Here is a 20147-nt window from a genome sequence, read left to right as displayed (position 1 = left end):
GGTAAGCCACGGTGCTCTTGGTTTAGTTATTTTAATTTTTTTCAGAGGAGCATGTTTGTCAAAACAGTATAAAATATATTCAGACAGAATGGCAACTTTTTTATCTATATCTGGTTCATAAAGAAATTTTCTCCAATCTAAGTTTTCCAAATCTCTTTGAAAATCAACTTGCTCAAAACTTTGGAAATCACGAATCTCAACTATTCTTTCCTGCTTTTGGTTAACCTTTAAGTTCACCTCGCAGTAGGTCAAACTATGGTCGCTCAAGTTAGTCCTAACAACACCACTGCTAATAACCAGCTCTTTATTTGAAATTAATATAGGATCCAACAAGGAAGAACTATGTTTCATCACCCTTGTAGGAGTCTCAATGAGCACTAAGCCGAATGAATCAGTACAAGTTAAAACTGGATTTCCCGCATTTAAGAAGTTGACATTAAAGTCGCCAAGACAAATCAATTCATCAGCAGTAGGGAATACGCATGCGAGAATATCGTTTAGCTCTTCAACAAATTTACTGACTTTACTGTTAATAGGGCGGTAAATCGCACCCACACTGATATTTTTTGATATAGAATTCAAAACCGTCGATCTAATTGAATCATTAACAAATATGCAGACGCCCCCGCCTCTGCCTTTATTACGCACCCTGTCTACTCTGAAGAAACTATATCCTGGGATATTGGGAACAACTAAGCAGTCCTATAGCCATGTTTCCGTTACACAAAAAATATTATATAAATTACTTCGAAAGAAGTCCAAAAAATCATCATAATCACCTAAAAGAGATCTAACATTTGAATGTGCTATAGATAAATTCTGACTTGAATTATTCATATAAACAAATTATAATCGAAAAATGAATGAGTGAAAGGAAAAATAAAATATTTCAAACAATTGAGGATAAGAAAAAAGTTATCTGTTCGGAGACGTAAACACCACATATGGCCAGCCCGGAGATAAACAAAACATTCCCGATTAGCAATGAACGCAGGAGAACAATTATACATTCTATTAAGATAACAATTAAAATAATTATAGTTTAAAGAGTTTATTTTTCTTGAGTTGAATTGGAACATATTTTTTCGAATACATGGTTTGAATTGACTAAGGTTTTTATATTACCATGAAGTACAAAAATATTACCATTTATTGTCCAGCAATTTCTTTTGAACTTAGTTTTGCATTTACTGAATAATTGTAATTGACCCGAAGTTAGTACCTCGCTTAACATAATTTTTGTCCCTTTGAGATTTTTCTTATTATTGAATATTTCATTGCGTTTCCATTGTTGACAGAATTCAAGGGAATTTTAACGGAAGATTTACTAGAAAATTTATAGCAGGCATTAATATCACTTTTCGTTATATTGAAGGAGTATCCCCGCAACATATCCAGCACAGCATCAATTATGTCACTTTTTTCATTGAAAACAAATCCATGTAATAAGAGCTTACTGCGATTTTCCTTTCTCTTGAGTGAACTTTGAAACTCCACAGACAGTTGGGACCTCTTGTTCAATTCCTGAATTTCAAGCCTAAGTTGATACAACTCCCCTTCAATTCGTTTTTGGAAGTGTAAAAATCTCTCCCGAAGATCATTGCCCATCTCAGATTCGGAACCTGGTTTTTCAACAGTCGTTTCCAAATGTTATTTGAACTGCTCCATTTCTGAAGAAAATTTGGCAGACAAATTTTCTACTTTATCATTTAATGTAGAGACATCCTTTGAACCAGTTCTTTTAGGTGGTTTCATTATAACAATGATAGAATATAATACAAGTTCGAAATCAAAATAAACAAATTCAAGATATTATCGCCGGAGCCAACGTACGTGTTCACTCGATGAGTATCATCTGCAGAATTGTCGTTGTAGTTCCTTATGTGTTCATATACCCTTGTGCCTAGGGCTCTAAAAGTTTTACCTATGTAAAACTCATCACATGTCTTACAGTTAAGTTTGTACACACCGTTCTTTTCCAATATTGGGGTCATATCCTTACAATTTAGCAAATAGTTGTAAAGGCAGTTCTTGGCCCTGGACAACGCCGGTAAGGTTAGCTCCCGGCCGGCCAGCTCCACGGGCACCATTCATTCCACCACGGTCAAACACACTTTCGTCATTTTCGATATTTGAATTTCTAGATGCGTGAATGTAATAAATTGAGGTTCATATTATAGAGAAATGAAAGATCTAGCGAGTAGTGATTTTTCGTTTACATAAGCCACATATAGGGATCAATTTCAGGATGGAATTGAAGAATTTCATGCCGGCCGAAGAGATTTTCATAATTTTTATATTTTCCGAATGAGCGGCCAAAGATGAAATTTAGTCCATGGTATGAAGGATTGAAAAAGCCATAAATATCGAAATTTTCGTTCGCATTGGTTAACCTTATGGCCCCAGCTCTACGACCTGAATAGTCTGATATCGTGCCTGCCGGATAGTCTTTCGTGTTTTTTATGTTCTTCGAATGAGCGGCCAAAGATGAAATTTAGTCAATGTTATGAAGGATTGTAAAAGCCATAAATATTGAAATTTTCGTTCACATTGGGTACCCCTAAGGCACCATGTCTATGTTGTGCCCTCTAAATACATTCGCAATGGGCTAACACATCTTACCGTAAAATGGTAGCGATAATCTCTTCACTGGTTGTTTATTATCATACATCATTATTGTGTAATTTTATAAACTTCCTCATTAACAACCGGTCAACCACATTTGATTCGTAACCATTTTTGTAAGCAATATACTTGATTATTTCCAACTCTTTATCAAAATTTCTTCTACTCAATGGTAAACTCAATAGTCTGTGTAAGTAAGTGTTGAGGGCAGCAAACTTGTGGTAAGCAGGGTGGTTTGAGCTTTCATTTATTATTGCTACTGTTTGGGATTATTTTCTATATACATCCACAGATATTCTGTTTTCTTCCAAGGTTAGTGTCAAATCTAGAAAATTGATATGGTTGAAACCAATCTCCAACGTAAAGTGAATGTTTTTATGTAGTGAGTTGAACAACTCCAACAAAACCCAAATAAGATCTGTGCCACCTGTAAATATGATGAAAATATCATCCACATATCTGTAATATTTGAAAATGTGACGTATTATGGGAGTTCTCAAATTAAATAATATTTCCTCCAAATGATCCATAAAAATTTCTGCCGTCAGGGACGATAAAGGTGCACCCATTGGTAAACCTTTATATATTTCATTGTTAAATTGGCAGAAGTTTTGTCCTAAGGATATTTTGAAAAGGTTTGTAATATCCTTTTTCAATTCAGGTGTTACATTTTTTTCTGTTAGCTTTTTGTCTAATATTGTAATACATTTATCTGGGGGAATAGAAGAATATAGGTTTTTAGCATCAAGGGAAATCAGTTTAGCACCCTCCGAATTTGTAAGTTCTTCAATGACTCTGCCAATTGACCACTATTCTTTATACTATAGGTGGGTTTGAACTCTGTTAAATCTTTTAACTTGTCACTTAGGAACTTACTTATTTTGTAGACAGGAGTATTTATGAGGCTTACAATGGGTCTTATAGGTATATTATCCATATGGAGTTTAGGAAGACCGTATAACTTAGGAATTTTCGGGTTTGAAGGAATCAGATTCTTATATTTACCAAACTTATCTTCAAACTCTTTAGAAACTCTGAAGTTCTTCACTTTGTTGATAAGTCGTGAAGTGGGGTTGTTATCCAGTTTTACAAATCCATTTTCATTCATAAATTCTTCTACCTTATTGATGTAAAGATTCCTATCTAAAATTACCATGCATGATCCCTTATCTGCCTTAACCACTGTCAAATTATTGTCTCTAATCTTCTTCTTAATGTTATTGACCACTTTTATGTTTTCCTTCGTTTCTTTACCTTGCTTCGATGTTCTCCTCCTCTCGTTGAGAAAATGGCTTGTACAATTTGCTCTAATTTCATTTTTGCTATCTATGTGTAAGTTCGATTTCTCCAACACAGCGTCCACATTCATTGCAAATGTTTCCAACTGTTCGTTAGATGGGTTTGATATGGAATGTTTGAGAATACCAGTTTTCCAGATTCTTAAAGTCTCCACTTTATACCCAGTCTTTTCGATAATTTGTCTGTGCTCGTGATTGCTCACGCTGTCTAGAGTTTTGATCATGTTTCCTAACAATAAGTTACTGTTTCTGAGTTCGGTATAGTGAATTTTATTACATTACAGTGGACCCCCGGTAATCCGGCAAACATTATGCAGGGCAGTGTCGGACTATCGAATTTGTCGGATTATAGAGCACTGCCTAAGACCCCTTAAGTCCGGATTTTTTTACGAAAGAGTACCTTGTAATCCGACAAATTACATATCTAATGACGAGAGTTAATATATTATGCGTACATATGTATGTACTTTGAAGTACAAATCAGACTTAATTTATGTAAGTCGAATTTAGTAAATTAAATAACAATTGAGAGCTTACGTTTTATTATAAAAATAAGCATAAATGCACATATATACATATCTACCAAAATAATCAAGAATTATTAATCAAAATCATGTAGTGAATACTATATCAAATTATGAAGCTTTGAAATATTCATCAATTTTTTTTTGTTTAAGGTTGTTATAACGCGAGATCAGAGCTTTGTCCCTCAGTCTTCTCAAAAGTAAAAGTTCGTTGTAGGATGTACCATTCTCTTCAGCCCATTGTAAACCTAGCTCAAACGCGTTAACTGCGTCTTGATCTGTGACTTGTGGAGCAGTTGCAATCACGTCGTCGTTATCTTCCTGATCGTTTGTTGTATTATTAGAAACCTCTTTTATAATATTTTCGTCAGGCATTTCAAGAAAAACATTTTCTTCTTTATCCATTCCACGGCACCAGACTTCCAAATCTTCCGGACTTATCTGTGTTTCAGTAGAGACTTGTTCTATAACTTCCGAAGTTACACTGATTTGTGGATCGTTGCTAGGAGTGGTGATTATATCTGGCCATAACTTTTTCCAAGACGATTTAATAGTTGATGACGGTAACCGGTAACGCACTCCACGACTGACTAAGAGCAAAAACCAAGTCTTTCATATTAAATTCTTTTAAAGTTTTTTCTATTGGTTGGTCTTTTGATACGGCTCTCAAAAGTAGGTTTTTTTATAGTCTTGCTTAACAAACTGTATGATGTTCTGGTCCATTGGTTGAATCAGTGCAGTGCAATTTGGCGGAAGAAACATCGCAGTGATGCATTTATCCTCAGTTGTCAGTTCTTCTTCAGACGGATGACCGGGAGCGTTATCAAGAAGCAACAACGCTTTCCATGTTTTCCAGTTTCCATGATTCCTATGATCTTGCTACTCCCATATATGACTCTATTTCCCGACATTTTCTCTCCCATGTTTCGTTCCTGTTTTATATCACCATTCTTTTCAACTCCTCTCGTTCATGTTAGTGCTTCTTTGACAGCAGAGTGTAACGTTTTAACTATGTGTTCATATAGTGCATTTAGATTACCTTCTAACAAACTTTCATTTAGTTTTTGGTCTAGGCGGCTTTGGTACAGTGTTTTAGTGCTCTGGTGGTAGAATCCGACCAAATTGTATTTAATAAGTTTTTCTGCTCGTATTTGTGCTTCGTTCTGTTCTTTAGAATAATATACTATACTGGTATAAAGATGTGAGCCTTTATCAGATAATGATCCGACCCGCAATCTGCTCCTCGGTATGCTCTCACGTCTCTGATTTTCCATCTGAGATTTTGTTTCACAATCACATAATCGATTGAAGATCGTAGGCCTCTAGTTTGTTGGCGCCAAGTGTACTTGTGAATATCTCTACTCGGATAAAACCCATTTAAAATTTCAAGACTATATTGTTCGAAGAACTGTATTAGTCGTTGTCCGTTTTTATTCAGGACTTCTTCTCCGAATTATCCCGTGACCTTATAATTTTTCTTTCGTTTTGTGCGAGCGTTGAAGTCACTTAAAAGATCAATTCACGTTGATTACCGTCCTTTACGAGTACATCCTCCAGTTGTTCTTGAAACTGATCCTTTTCAAGGACAGTGGCATCTTCGTTTGGAGCATAAACACCTATGACAGTTGTTCTGTATCATCTTACGTAAATATTTGCAGAGATTATTATTTCGTTTACAGCTTCCCAATCGATTAATTTATGTTTAAGTTCTTTTCTTATTAAAAAGGATACTCCCTCGCTTGCTCTACTGCTTTTAGGGACTCCGCTGAAATATGGATATAGTCTCCAACTCTTCTTGGTTTCGGTTGAAGCAGCAATGCTGTTTGATAATTTTCTTCCTACAATTTAACCTTCAATCCTTGAACATTTCATGTGCCAAAAATCATTTCCTTATGTCGTTGCAGTCGTCGCCGTGAGTTTCCATCCAAATTCCGAGGCTGCTTTGTGGTTTTTTTTGCTGTATTTTTTTTTCAGAATAATGAAAGCCGACCCATTCCTTCAACCCCCAGCTTGAGAGTTCAGAGTTCTCCTCCTAGCCTTTGGTGAACCAACGTCATAAACTGCAAAGCAGCAGCTTCGCCTGTACCCTAGGCAGGAACCCTCACAGGGTGCTATCATACGGGCCAGATGAACCCTGGTTATTTAGCGAGGTATAACTCCTTGATCCCTCACCCTTTTTCACCATGGCTTGGGACAGGTTTCAGTTTCTCGGATCAGTATTGTCAGAGATAACCACTTTATTGTTTTGTCTTGTGGAACTGAAAATTTTGATGATTTTCATTGTTTGATGTGAAATTTATAATAACAAGCATTATATTTTTGAAAATGTTGAAATTAAGCAATATCATTTATGCTTTCAAATGTCCAGACATGTAGTAATTTATATAATTAAAATTAACCTTTCAATCACTCAATTCTCGCTTTTGACAATTTATGACGGAGTATAATATAAAGTGAATTTCTTTCGAGAATAATATTTTTATTCTATGATTTAATATGCTTTTCGTAGTTTACTTTGACAGTATGCCTATAATTTTAAACTTCAAAAAGTTATCAGTGTGTGTGAAGTGTCAAATCAGTGCGTGTCAAAATTTAGGAGTGATTGTTTTTTCAAAATTCGCCGTACTTATTTTCATTAAATTAATCATAAGATGTGGAATGAAATGTGTTTGGCCTGTGAGACCTTCGAGGAAGAATATCAGGATGGTCAGAATGATGAAGATGGAAGATTCCTGATGCCATGTTCATCGACTTCAAAGTGAGTTTATACCAAGTCAAAACATGAGATAAATTATTATCGACTATGGCAGCGATTCGAAATATTATCTAATTCCGGAATCCTTTTCAATATCAATCAAAATAGCTCGATTTTTCAAAGAGAGAAATCACCCATATAACAATAAAATATAATAGGACAACTCAGAACTACTTCAAATTTTTCATTCTGAATGAGAGAAACCAGTATTTGTAGAAAACATGGATTATATTTTACTGCCTGTGGTACACGCCAGTCCCGCAACTATCGAGTTATTTCGTTATTACCATTTCTTTATAATCTTTGTATACGTATCCAAATTCACTTCGCACTATTCACATCATATACTTTGCATAAGAAAAAATTTGAAAGTAAAAAGTTCATGCGAAAATGGCACAATAAAAGACCACTGATTCAAGAAAAATCAATTTCTGACAAATGAAAATACTGAAAAATAATGTTATTGTTATTGTATGCTGAATAGAATATTTCATAAGAAGTGGAGATAAAATAAAATTTCAACTTAAAAAAATAATGTGTGTGATTTATCGATAATAACCTTTTCTACACAAAAATTATATAAATATGACTATCTGAAATGAATAATTCATTTGAGATATCGAGCAATAATATTACCTACATTGTGGAAGAATTGCTACCTTGAACTTAATCATCAAAATTATTGGAATTATACAACTTGATGAATTTTTGGAAACAAAAACGTGCTTTTGAATACTTTGCAATTCATTTATATAACAAATAGCTCATTCGATTGAACAGCTCTTGTTCGGTACTGGAGCGTTTTAGTGATGCTCTGATTCGAATAATTTCGAACTCGGAGCATGCAGGAAATGAGAACTTTCGTGTGACTGCACGGGCACGATGCTTTGCAGATTGTTCTGTGATAATTTGCTGTCTTTAGACTAGTATAAGAATTTAAAATTTGAATGAAAATAAAATAATTAATTGAAAAAAAAAAATAAAAAATATATAATAATAATATATAGAAAACTTTGAATTCCAAAAACCCATTAGTTTTTATGATGTAATTTTCTCGAATGATGTGAAAACTGTCAAAACGAATTCCTGGAAAATTCTGAAATCAAATTTTAATTTTCAATTGTTGAATTCAAACTTTATGAAGAAAAAGTTTAAATAATTTGAGATGAAAAATAAAAATTCATTTGAATAAAAAAAACTCTTGTTTGACCGAGAGTACACAGCAAATCTGGGTACATGTTGAGCGGACCCATAAAATCCACTATCGTGGTTGAAGAAAAAGAAGAAAACTTTGAATTGCTTTTCAACATAACACGAATATTATTGGGTATAACGAATTAATTATGACAGGATCACGCTTATTTGTCACCGTCGAAGTTAAGAGGGCAAATTTCAATGTTTTAGCACTACAACTTCGGAGCTTCGAAAATATTTTAGCAGAATATCATGAACAATGTCATATTCCGAATTTTCAGAATTCAAATAGGCCCCGTTCTCCAGAAACGTCTGATAGGCTGTCGAACTTGAAACACCCTGTATAACAACATAAGTATCCTTCTAACAATCTGATTATTTCTATTATATAATTTTTTCATTTCAAAATGGATTCGAAAATAACGAAAAGATCCACATCTAAATATGTAATGATTTGTGACATTAAGATTTTGTTTCTGGGGACATATTAAGGCAAACCTTACAAAAAGAGTTACGAAAATAGTAATTTACGTAACAAGTCCGGAATAGGGTTTTTTTGGACGAATAGACAAAATTCCAGGACGAGCGCAAGCGAGTCTGTGAGTCCAAAAAAACCATTTTCGGGCGTGTTGCGTACAATATTTTTTCGGCAACCATGTATAATAATAATAATAATAATAATAATAATAAGTTTATTCACTTTAGTTTATAACACTATCGCTGCTGCTTTTCATATTTTATTGCGATTGCGATAAAAAAACATGCAAATTTTTGACAACTAATTTCATATGAACTGTCAGTCGTTATCTCGGTTGCTATGTATTCTATGATTTTTTCCGGCCTAGTCCGGGAAGTACGTACTTTCCGGACTAGGCCGGGAAATGCTACTTTCTCAGAAAAAAAGCGTCCGGGAAGTGAGCACTTCCCGGACGGTCGCCGAAAATATAAATTAACTTAGAGAAAATTTCCTAGGTTGCTTGAACACAGTTGCAAATATTCATCTATTCAATTCGGTGCCGAGAAGACCTGTCGCCTGTGAGGATGGGTTACGACTTGAGCATCTTCTGTAAAAACATTCAAAGTTATCACTGACCGTTATCATTTTTAGGTTAATAGTATGAGTATTCTAGAACAAGTTGCGGAATTTCAACGCGAACGTAAAATTCGAAAACGAGCGAGTTTTCGAAAGCATGAGTGTTAGAATTGCAAAGAGTAGGTATTACACGATGTCTCCTCTATTTCAGTCAATTTTTGTGAAATATTGTCGAAATTTAAATAAAAAAAAAACAAATTTTACGTCCTAGTTACTTTTGTTTTGCAACTTTGCAGTTTGTGTGACTGTTACGAAAACTGACAGATTATGGAATTTGAATCGAACCTTTCGAATTTCGAAAAAAATTGTAATTACATACGGATTAAATTCGTGAATTATGTCTGACGAAATCGATTTAACAACACCAGAATTAAGAGAAATGCGAATAATGTGGCAAATCATTCCACTGTATCCAAATCATATCATATTGACATTAAATTTATGTATGTTGAAATTTTATAGGATCGGAAGTCAGTGTAGACAACCAGAAAACAAAAAATAAACTGAAAAAATGCTGTACCTAATCACAGCTCTGTAATATTCTTGTTTGTTCCTTTCCTAATTGAATTGTTGAGTTTAATCATTGAACACGTTTATTTCATTTTCTATTTGAAATTGATACTTCCTTGTTCGTATTCCGAGGCGTATTCATTCTGGAGACCTATGAAAATAATCTGATGCATCCATCTCCGAGTCCATCTCATCACAACTCTCTCGATTGAAACATTAGATCATGTGGATTTCTTCGTTATTTCCGAATCCATATTAAAATGAAAAATTTATAAAATATATCTAGATTCGAATTTTGAAATAATCATAGCAATAATCAGGTTGAAAAAAGGAAATAACTGTTTTTATAGGAAACCGGTGTGAATTTGGCAGACCGTTTCCAGCAGACTGTTTGACGGAAACACCCGAAGTCGGTGACCAGTGGCGTGCGGCAAACGATTTATTATGGAACTATTCACTAGATCGGATAGAAATTCAGGAAGTGGGTTCTGTATAGTATTCAGAGTATCCGTTGGAGGAAATATTGATTTTCTATAGATCTCGGGATATTTGAGCAACGTTTTTATTCAAATTATCATCAGTTTAACTTGATTATTCATATCTACGGAAGTACGCGTCGAAGCATAACCATATTCGGAATGTAGATTACTATTAGCGATGTGAAAGAACTGTAAAAAACTGATTGACTCCCCTAGGTATCCAGGGGTAGGTTTTCCAACTCTTATATTTCAAAAATTTGTATCTCCGAAAGTACGCGTCGGAGCATAACCATATTTGGAATGTAGATTACAATTAGCAATGTGAATGAACTGTGAGAAAATGATTGACTTCCTCAGGGATCCAGGGGTAGTTTTTTCAACCCTTAAATTTCGAAAATTCGTAACTTCGGAAATACGCGTCGGAGCATAACCATATTCGTAATGTAGATTACTATTGGCGATGTAAATAAACTGTGAATAGCTGATTGACTTCTCTGGGGATCCAGGGGTAGTTTTTTCAACCCTTATACTTCGAAAATTCGTATTCCATATTTGGAATGTAGATTACTATTAGCGATGTGAATGAACTGTGAAAAACTGATTGGCTTCCCTAGGGATCCAGAGGTAGTTTTTCCAACCCTAATATTTCAAAAATTCGTATCTCCGGAAGTACGCGTCGGAGCATAACCATATTTGAAATGTGGATTACAATTAGCAATGTGAATAAACTGTGAGAAAATGATCGACTTCCCTAGGGATCCAGGGGTAGTTTTTCCAACCCTTATATTTTGAAAATTCGTATCTCCGAAAGTACGCGTCGGAGCATAACCATCTTTGGATTGTAGATTACAATTAGCGATGTGAATGAACTGTGTGAGAATGATTGACTTCCCTAGGGATCCAGGGGTAGTTTTTTCAACCCTTATATTTCGAAAATTCTCAACTTAAAAAATACGCGTCGGAGCATAACCATATTTGGAATGTAAATAACTTTTAGCGATGTGAATACACTGTGAAAAAATCATTGACTTCCCTTGGGATCCAGGGGTAGTTTTTCCAACCCTTATATTTCAAAAATTCGTATCTCCGAAAGTACGCGTTGGAGCATAACCATATTTGGAGTGTAGATAACTATTAGCGATGTGAATAAACTGTAAAAAAAATCATCGACTTCCCTTAGGATCGAGGGGTAGTTTTTTCAACCCTTAAATTTCGAAAATTTTTAACTTCGGAAATACGCGTCGGAGCTTAACCATATTTGGAATGTAGATTACTATTGGCGATGTGAATAAACTGTGAAAAAATGATTATTTTTTTTTGGGAGCCAAGGGTATTTCTTCAACCGCTAAATATAAAGAATTTTCATCAGTTCATCCGATACTTGATCTAATTGGCATTAAAGAGAATCGATTTGAATTTTTGCACTCATTTCCACACCACCCGAGAGGTAGAATACAAGGGCGTTTTTTTCACATGGTTTTCCCAGTAGGCATAATCCATTATTTTAATGGTAATTGGATCGATTATATTATTATATTATCGATTATTATATTATCGATTATCGATTATATTATCATTATTTTATTATTATTACATTTTATCGATTATTCGGGTGGTCCACTAAAGACGTCGATCTCATTATAAGGGTGTTAATGAAGGTATTCTGAAATTTTTTTTTCGGCGGTTTGTATAGCATAGTCAGAAGTACAATTCAAAATTATTATATATCTACAGGATGTTGTCTTTGGTAGGTCATTTAAAGCATAACATCTTATTATTTATTATTCCTGCTTATTCTCTTTCAAAAATACTCCATCAATAATTTCGACACAAGTCACATATGCTGTTTTTAAATTCGATTTCAGGTTCAGTTTTATTCGTTAGGCAGGCAATATGACATTTCCTTTTGCAACTTCGGCATGCATAAAATTCTATTTCTGTCACTTTCGAACAGTATAAGCACTTATTTTGCATCGGGGATGATTTTTCCAAGAAAAACCTTTTTACTTCGATTCTGAATTGATCCATAGCTTTCTCCTCATTCAAAGGTTTCCTTAACAAATATTGCCGAAAATAATGTAAAACATACATCCCGCAATTGAAATTAGCGTTTTGATCTACTATTTGCCATTCATTTTGGTTAATTAGGGGTAGCCCTCCGCCATCTGAAAACAAAGAACTTGCAATTTGGACGGATAATTTTTGAAAGGTATCCTCGATATCAATAAGACATATGTAATTGTCAAGCACAAAACTTGACAAATATTTTCCTCAATCGAGGCTGAGGTAACCGCTTATCTCAATTTCTGATACAGGACAAGAAGCATTATCAAAACACGCAACAATATAATTTCGTTGTGTCGATCTTCTAGCCGTTTTTTCGATATGCAAACGATCAGGTTTACTTTGATAAAAACTAATGTCCTTCACCAAGCCATTAGAAAAAAGTTCAATATTTTTCAGAGGTCTCCATTTTCTATTTTCAAAAGTTTCTAACGGAATATGTCCATTTTCAATAATTCTCGGCAGAAAATCGAAATAATAAAATGATTTCAATTTGGGAAGCATCATGTTTTTCCAAAACTCTTCATTTCGCTACACTCTAATGATTTTGATGCCTCCAAATGTATATATGATCAAATCACACCATATTCGTTCAGAAATATTCAATAATCCTTGAATTTGATAATAATAATCGGAGGTGCTTTCAAGCTATTTGAGTCATACAAGAATTTTAATTGGACCTTATTTGGATCCTCATCGTATACTATATGGACCTTTGATTTCGATCATTCCCTCTAAATTGATCAAACCATCGGGAGAACATGCTAAAAAGGGATCTATTTTGTCAACTATCAATCCGCTCTCTTGACATTCAACTTGTGAAATTTTGCAGTACTTTTCTCTTGCGAATTTTTCATTTCTGATTCCATGATTGATAGCAGGAATATTTAGGAATGGAGGTTCAGTTATTTGCTTGAAAATATTTTCTTTCGTAGATTCCCTGCATCTACATATCTTGAAGAATTGCGAAGCTGTTATTCTTCGTGTTATTTCATCTCGCCACATTTTGGAATCCCTTTGCAAAATTGTTGCCTCAAATAACGTGTTTCGTTGTACAGAGGTTAATGAGATCTTTTTAATTTCCTCCATGCATAGTTCATGAGGTTTAGTATTAGGTTCTTGTTTTATTATTGAGGGATATTCAACTTCATCGGGGATAATCAGTTCCTCCATATCATCATCCTGGATTATTTGTCGTTGCTCCGCCAATGATTCAATTCCTTTTTTTATATTTTTCATATATTTCCCGCTGAAATGGGAACATATTGATTTTGGCTTTCTACACCAATTTTCTTGAGAATTCTTTTCATCATTCTAATCTTTACTTTTCGGTTTCCTATTTGTCAAATTCCCTTTCCTAATATTCATGCGTGCTTCCCTGCATAAAGCTTTTATATCATTTTTTGAGCTCTAATAAATCTGGAGCATTTCATATTTCTACTGCCTTCTAATATGCTGTATTCCAAATACCCAAAATAATTTTCCATTACAGCATTACTCAATCTCACTTGATTGGCTTCCAAAAACATGCAAGTTCATAGTGGAGCAAACGGTATATATTTCCTTAATATAATTTCAAGAAACCCCTCATTTGCATACATGTTCTCTTCTGGCGAAATTTGTAAAAAAATTATTTTCTCCCTTATTTCATCTGACATTCTTCTATATCTTTTATAGTACGGACAGGAACGGAAGAGAGATTCCGATGAATTTTCTTTTTCCTGAAGGTTACCATCACGCTCATCAATTTCTGCATTTGATTTAATACCTGCACATAATGCTTGACTTTCTTCCAAGAGTTTATTCTTAGTTTTGCTACAAAGCAGAATCGTAATATTTTTGAACCATTCGTCCAAATCTGACAACTCACGAATATTAATGGCAACAGCTAAAATTCCTTTGAAGATGAAGAGAGATTTCTATCGAGTATTTCTTTCAGTGATTTCAACATCTCTACAAACCATTTTCATGAAATGAGAACAACACAAGTGAATGGTAGCGAGTTGAGTTCTAAGTTTTGAACGATTTTTATTCATTTCAAAACAGGCCTCTAGATATTCAAGCAGAGTCATCCTGTTGAATGCTTTGATGGCGGCATGAATTGAAGCAAAAATGAAATCGATTACAAATCCTGAAAATAATGGTCATTTGTTCTCTTCTTCGCAAAAATACCTAGAATCACTGAGCAATTTGAAAATTGCGTTCGAAATATGTTCAGCAGAAATCAACGATAAAACAGGAAATATTCTATTTATTTTTAGAGTTACTACTGCAGTGTATAGATAAATTATTTTCTTGGTACAATGAGGTCGTCGAATGATCGATCCAGTTGCATCGAAATGAATGAACGTATCACCAGAGTTCGTAAGGAATAAATCATACAGTATCTGAATTTGTTCTGTAAAAAACATTTTGATTTTCAATGGAAATGCTAATTCTTTGATATAATTTCTATTATCAGATTGTAATTTGATCAAATCTAATAAATCATTCGTGTCCCTATCGAATTGGGCCAGTTTCTCAGACCTCATTTTTCTGACAGTTGTATCGGACACAATATTTTTGAGATTTTTGGTCTTCTTTATAAAAGATTAATCATATTTCGTTAGGATTTTCTTTTTATAATTCAAAGGTTTTCGTCTTTGTAGTTGATTCTTGACCATTTCTCGCTCCACCCCTTTAACCCATTAAAGCCCATAATTCCCCCGTGAAGATTTTCAACTGAAACTTTGTCTGATGAGTTATTTAGACTCAAAAAGTGATATTGTGTTATAAAAATAATGATCGAACATGCAGGAGAGTTACTATGAAGCGGCAACTTAAGTTGCCACTGGGATAATTCATGAAGAAATTTTCCAAAGTACAATAAAACTAGCATATCAATCGTATACATCTATTGTGATTCAACCGTATAATATTTCCTATGAAATTACATAAAATATTATTATTTTACATCATGAAAAATTTTGAAACACTCATCAGGATGAACAGGAACTTCACACTTCTTGCATACAAAAATTGTACGCCTGCCACATACTTTACAACGGCGATACTTGGATTCACCTTTTTCGATGAAATGATCTGTTCGATCTTTTCTTATTTCTTCGAGAGCTGGTGTGAACTCTAGAGATGATCGAACTCCTGCTACCATTGGAGGACTGCCGTAAGACTTCAGAATGAAAATAGCACACTGACGTCTGAAATCCAATAGAGGAATATCATGCCCAAGGCGACGATACAGTAACCAACCTTGTGTGCTGCATACATCCACAGTCCAAGAGAAATAAGGCCACCACCATTTTTTCGACCTGATTCTGTTTCGGTAGGAAGCCAAAAATTGATCAGAAAGATCTACTCCACCCATGTTACTATTGTAACGAGCAATAGGACCTGGTACTTTGACAGAAATGACCTTCTTTTCAATTCTGGAGTATCGGTTTGACTTTGACATAGGATGTACATTATCACAATTAGTAAGTACAGTAACAACATTGTTGTCATTCCAACGGACTGCTAAAATATCTCCTGAAGAACTGGTGGATGTTTCACCTCTGGGTTTATTTTTCCACGTTTTTTTATCTGGAAGTTTCATTGAAACACTACAGCGATTCTCACGCAGAGTACCAGTTCCACCAAGTCCTCTAGAACTAAGCTCTTCCAACAACCCAACCGATGTAAAAAGATTGTCAAAGTAGAGTCGAATACCCTTTGACAATTTCATGTGGTCTACAAGTCCAATTACTACGTCACCTCCTTGACCGAGTCCAGTTTCTGGAAGACGAGTTGAACTTCCACAATAGGGTTCAACATGATGGATGTATCCAGATGGATCCGCGGCAACCCATAACTTGAACCCAAATCTGATAGGTTTTCCGCGAATAAACTGTTTGCACCCATGCCTTCCGTAATAAGGAATCATACTCTCGTCGATACTAATAGTGGGCCCAGGACTGATTTGTTTGAAAGAGTTGTTGAGGTGATCAAAAATAGGTCGGACCTTGTACATTTTATCACTTCCATCATTGTTTTCATTGTTGGCAAGGTGAATAAAACTTATCAGTTCATCGAATCGGTTTCGACGGATGGCATCGGAAACTAAGTGCGAATGAACATCTGGATCTTGTTTCCAGTAGAGTCTTCTATATGGAAGAGGGTGGTAACCTGACATCAACATAATTCCGACAAATGTAATCATTTCTTCAGCAGTGGCATTCAGGTTGTGAACGAGTTTCTGCATAGCATAACGATTAGTTTCGGTTACGATATGACTCAATAAATCTTCCGAGAAGTAAGCCCTAAAAGCCTCAATAGGGCTTTTTACCGTTTCTTTCAGAAGATCTTCTGCTACCGGTCGGTATTCGCATTCAAGTTCAGGAATACTTGAAGATAACCCATTCATTTTCGGCTTCCAAGTACGTTCTGTGGGACGCTTACGTTTGGTGCTTCTTACTCTTGTCTGCGAAGAAGTCGTCGGTCTAGGTTCTTCTGAATGGTTCTCATCTTGGACGACTGGATTGCCGTGATCATCATCGATTTCTGGATTCTGCATTTCCACCTGAGAGCGTAATATACGGGCAGGAAGGTGGTCAAAATCTCCAACTACCTCTTCATCCGATAAATCAGAGTCCTTATCTGTATCTGCACCAGGAAGTTCATCAGGTGGACATATGGCTATATTGGTGGCTGATATGTCCTCATCGTTCTCGATAAGGTCAATTAATTCATGAAGAAGTAATCCAGTGCCTGATCTTCCACGAGTATACCTGTCGAAATCATTCAGTAAGAAATGTAAATATTGCAGAAACCGTTGTCACGTGTTCCCGTTGGCCACTTTAGTTGCCATCAAACTTTGCCCGTATGGCAAAAGCAAAATATTGCATGAAAATATTACTGTGAAGAAGAAATATACTGCTGAATTCATATTGAATAAAACTGGTACAAAAATACAAATGTGCATGCATTATTGAAATAGAATACTTACAATCTCTCATCGACGGCCATTATGGTGAATGAAAAAGTTCAAGAGCTCTGAATAAATCGTTATACACTAACTCACTGTTTGACAATATCTGACTGACGTTTGTGCTATTCGAGACAGGACATATCACATGACCGGAATTTACCAATGGAACTTCAATATCTATGCGCGTGCGCATAGAATGTAGTCGAATGCGCCGTGGCAACTTAAGTTGCCACGGGGCTGTAATGGGTTAATATGTCCAGTCAAGTATTCTTTATGATAAAAATTGAAAGAGGTGCTGTATAATTTCACCGATTCAGATATCGTGGAAATAATAATTTTAAACTTTTTACATTGTTTATGTGAACAAGTAGCATAAATATATATCGATGAAGTTCTCAGAATATATATATAAATGAATATATTAATAGCACTTGTATATTTGTTATCCGTTATAAAAGAAATCTTTTATAACGGATAACAAATATACAAGTGCTATTAATATATTCATTTATATATTTCTTCAAGACGAAAGGATATGATGAATCTAATTTCTGATCTATATAAATTTGTTCCCATACCTTCTTATATATTTTATATTGTCCTTCTAATACCGTGCAATTTTTGAAACTACCAATAATAGGTTGTGCTCCGTTTATAGAATTCAGTGGAATGATCACATTATGATTTTTGCGTTCTCGAAATAAATTCATTATATCTGGAGGACAAATTGTTGTTTCCTTTGAGGAATCCAAATATTTTAAAGAAAACTCCATATCTATTGAATGTTTTTTTGTGTGTTCTCGGATTTGAGACACTATTGAAATAGAATTTTCACTTGATATAAGAGACAACTTATCGATAGAAGATGAAGCCAGAGGTTTTTTATTTTCAATGTCGTCAGAAATGGATTTTTCAATGTCCGACAATGATTAATCTATTTTGTTATCTATCGAATTGAATATGTTATCCTCCTCATAATTCTTATTAATTTGAAGTGTTGAAATGGGATCTGATTTGCATGAAATATCAGAGTTGATTCTATATTTTCCAAAACCATGAGCTTCATAGAATGCGTTAACATTTTTATAATATAATTTATAGAAGATAAATCTCTTTTTGATAGTAATTTTTTCGCCGAATTATTTACAGAGATATGCATAAACTGAATTTTTATTTCTATAATTTAAAGTTATTTCATTTTGATCATCAGAACAAATCTTTGGACAACCTTTGTATAAATTTTTGAAAGTTTCATTTTCTAAAAAAATTCTTCTCAACTGACTTGGATACCATTTTTTATTTTTATTACTTATTGTCAGACTTATGTCTTTCAATATATCGTCATCAAATATTAAAACCGTAGGGATATTATCATATGATAGATCTGGAAAACGACATTTTAAGGTGTCAACCAATTTAGTTATTGTACTATTATTCATTTTGGATTGAACTGAAAAATATCAAATTGTAATAATAATGTTGTTCAATGAATTATCATTGAACTCCACCTCAATCAGTTAATCAATAAAAAAAATAAAAAAGAAAAAATATAACAAGTACCTCGAAGTATACGAAAATAATTCACAAAACTTTCACTTTCACTTAAGCTGTTGAAATAACTTCACTGAAAGAAATTGACGAGTTTTAACAAAATTTTTGTATGAATCTGGCCTACCAAGTGCTTGCGTGAACGATGGTTTTTTATTGTTTTACAACAAATAGGCAATTCATCCAGAATCAGGTACAACTCATTTCTTAAAGATATTTAAAAGAGAGGTGTCATAAAATACAGGCTTTTCCTTCAGAACATTATCGTTATTTTCGAATTCATTTATTTGCTATATTTCACAAAAATTCAATTTCAGACCTTTCTATTTGACATGTTTTGCATTAGGTTCTCCCATAATTTGTTTTCCGATAAATGTATTTTCTAAATTTCTACCTGCACTCCTAAAATATAATTTAGGGCAGTGTAGGCAATTATGTTGATAAATACCAAAAAATTTAAGAATTATTCATTTGGATTTTATGATTTTCTATTAATTTCTATATTATTTCTACTATAGATAGATCACCTTGACGGCTACAATAATTTCTTCGAAAGTAGTGATTTCAATTGCATACTGATATTTTCGGAATAAGTTAAGGTAACATATCGGTTTTATGATAAATCATAACTTAATGAATGTATTCCTCTCAATGTAGGTATTCTGCAATTCCTGTTGTTATATAATTATTTTTTCGATCAGACTTGTATAGTATTAATTATTATATGATATTTGTTCCATAATATTTTTCTTTTTTTTATTCATAAAAATATAAATAAAAGTTTATCAAGGTGAAAAAATTTGCTATAAAACTTCGATTCAATTTATGGAATGTTGAATAAGTATGCATTTTGATTTCGGTAATGGTTGAAGATTTAATCAAAATAACAAAGGCTGATTGTCTTGTTGTATGAAATGACTATTTTTAGCGTCGCTGTACTTGTATATCAATATTGATAAATTTCACCAATCGGTATAAATTACAGAAATATTGATGTAAATGTGATTATGGTTGGACAGAATATACTAAAAGATGGCCAGTTTCTATAGCATTAATTTCCGATCTACTCAATAGGTATGTCAAAACATTATAAA

At 34.0% G+C, this 20147-nt stretch overlaps 3 protein-coding genes across 4 annotated transcripts in view; 1 reads left to right on the top strand and 2 right to left on the bottom strand.

Moving 5' to 3' along the window:
- Window positions 1–3379: 3379 nt before the first annotated feature.
- LOC123680889 lies at window positions 3380–4147 on the bottom strand. Its single transcript, XM_045619008.1, has one exon. It carries the CDS (start codon window positions 4145–4147, stop codon window positions 3380–3382), a length of 768 nt encoding a protein of 255 aa, XP_045474964.1.
- A 2862-nt stretch (window positions 4148–7009) lies between these two features.
- LOC123681187 (CUGBP Elav-like family member 1) overlaps window positions 7010–20147 on the top strand; it is a 518049-nt gene continuing 504911 nt past the window's right edge. The window contains exon 1 of one of the 2 annotated variants that reach the window (XM_045619436.1): window positions 7010–7205. In XM_045619436.1, the coding sequence (XP_045475392.1) occupies window positions 7099–7205 (107 nt within the window). In that variant the 5' untranslated portion in view covers window positions 7010–7098. The remainder of the gene's footprint in view (window positions 7206–20147) is intronic. The other variant, XM_045619438.1, reaches the window with a different exon arrangement.
- On the bottom strand, window positions 15422–17759 carry LOC123681185 (piggyBac transposable element-derived protein 3-like). The gene is made up of 2 exons (XM_045619431.1): window positions 17524–17759; window positions 15422–17305 (listed from the first exon to the last, which is right to left on the bottom strand). The coding sequence occupies exons 1-2, from the start codon at window positions 17541–17543 to the stop codon at window positions 15487–15489; spliced, it is 1839 nt and encodes a 612-aa protein (XP_045475387.1). The 5' UTR covers window positions 17544–17759; the 3' UTR covers window positions 15422–15486.

This window comes from Harmonia axyridis, chromosome 5, assembly GCF_914767665.1.
Source record: "Harmonia axyridis chromosome 5, icHarAxyr1.1, whole genome shotgun sequence".
NCBI lineage: Eukaryota > Metazoa > Arthropoda > Insecta > Coleoptera > Coccinellidae > Harmonia > Harmonia axyridis.
This window is presented reverse-complemented; position numbering and strand designations above follow the sequence as displayed.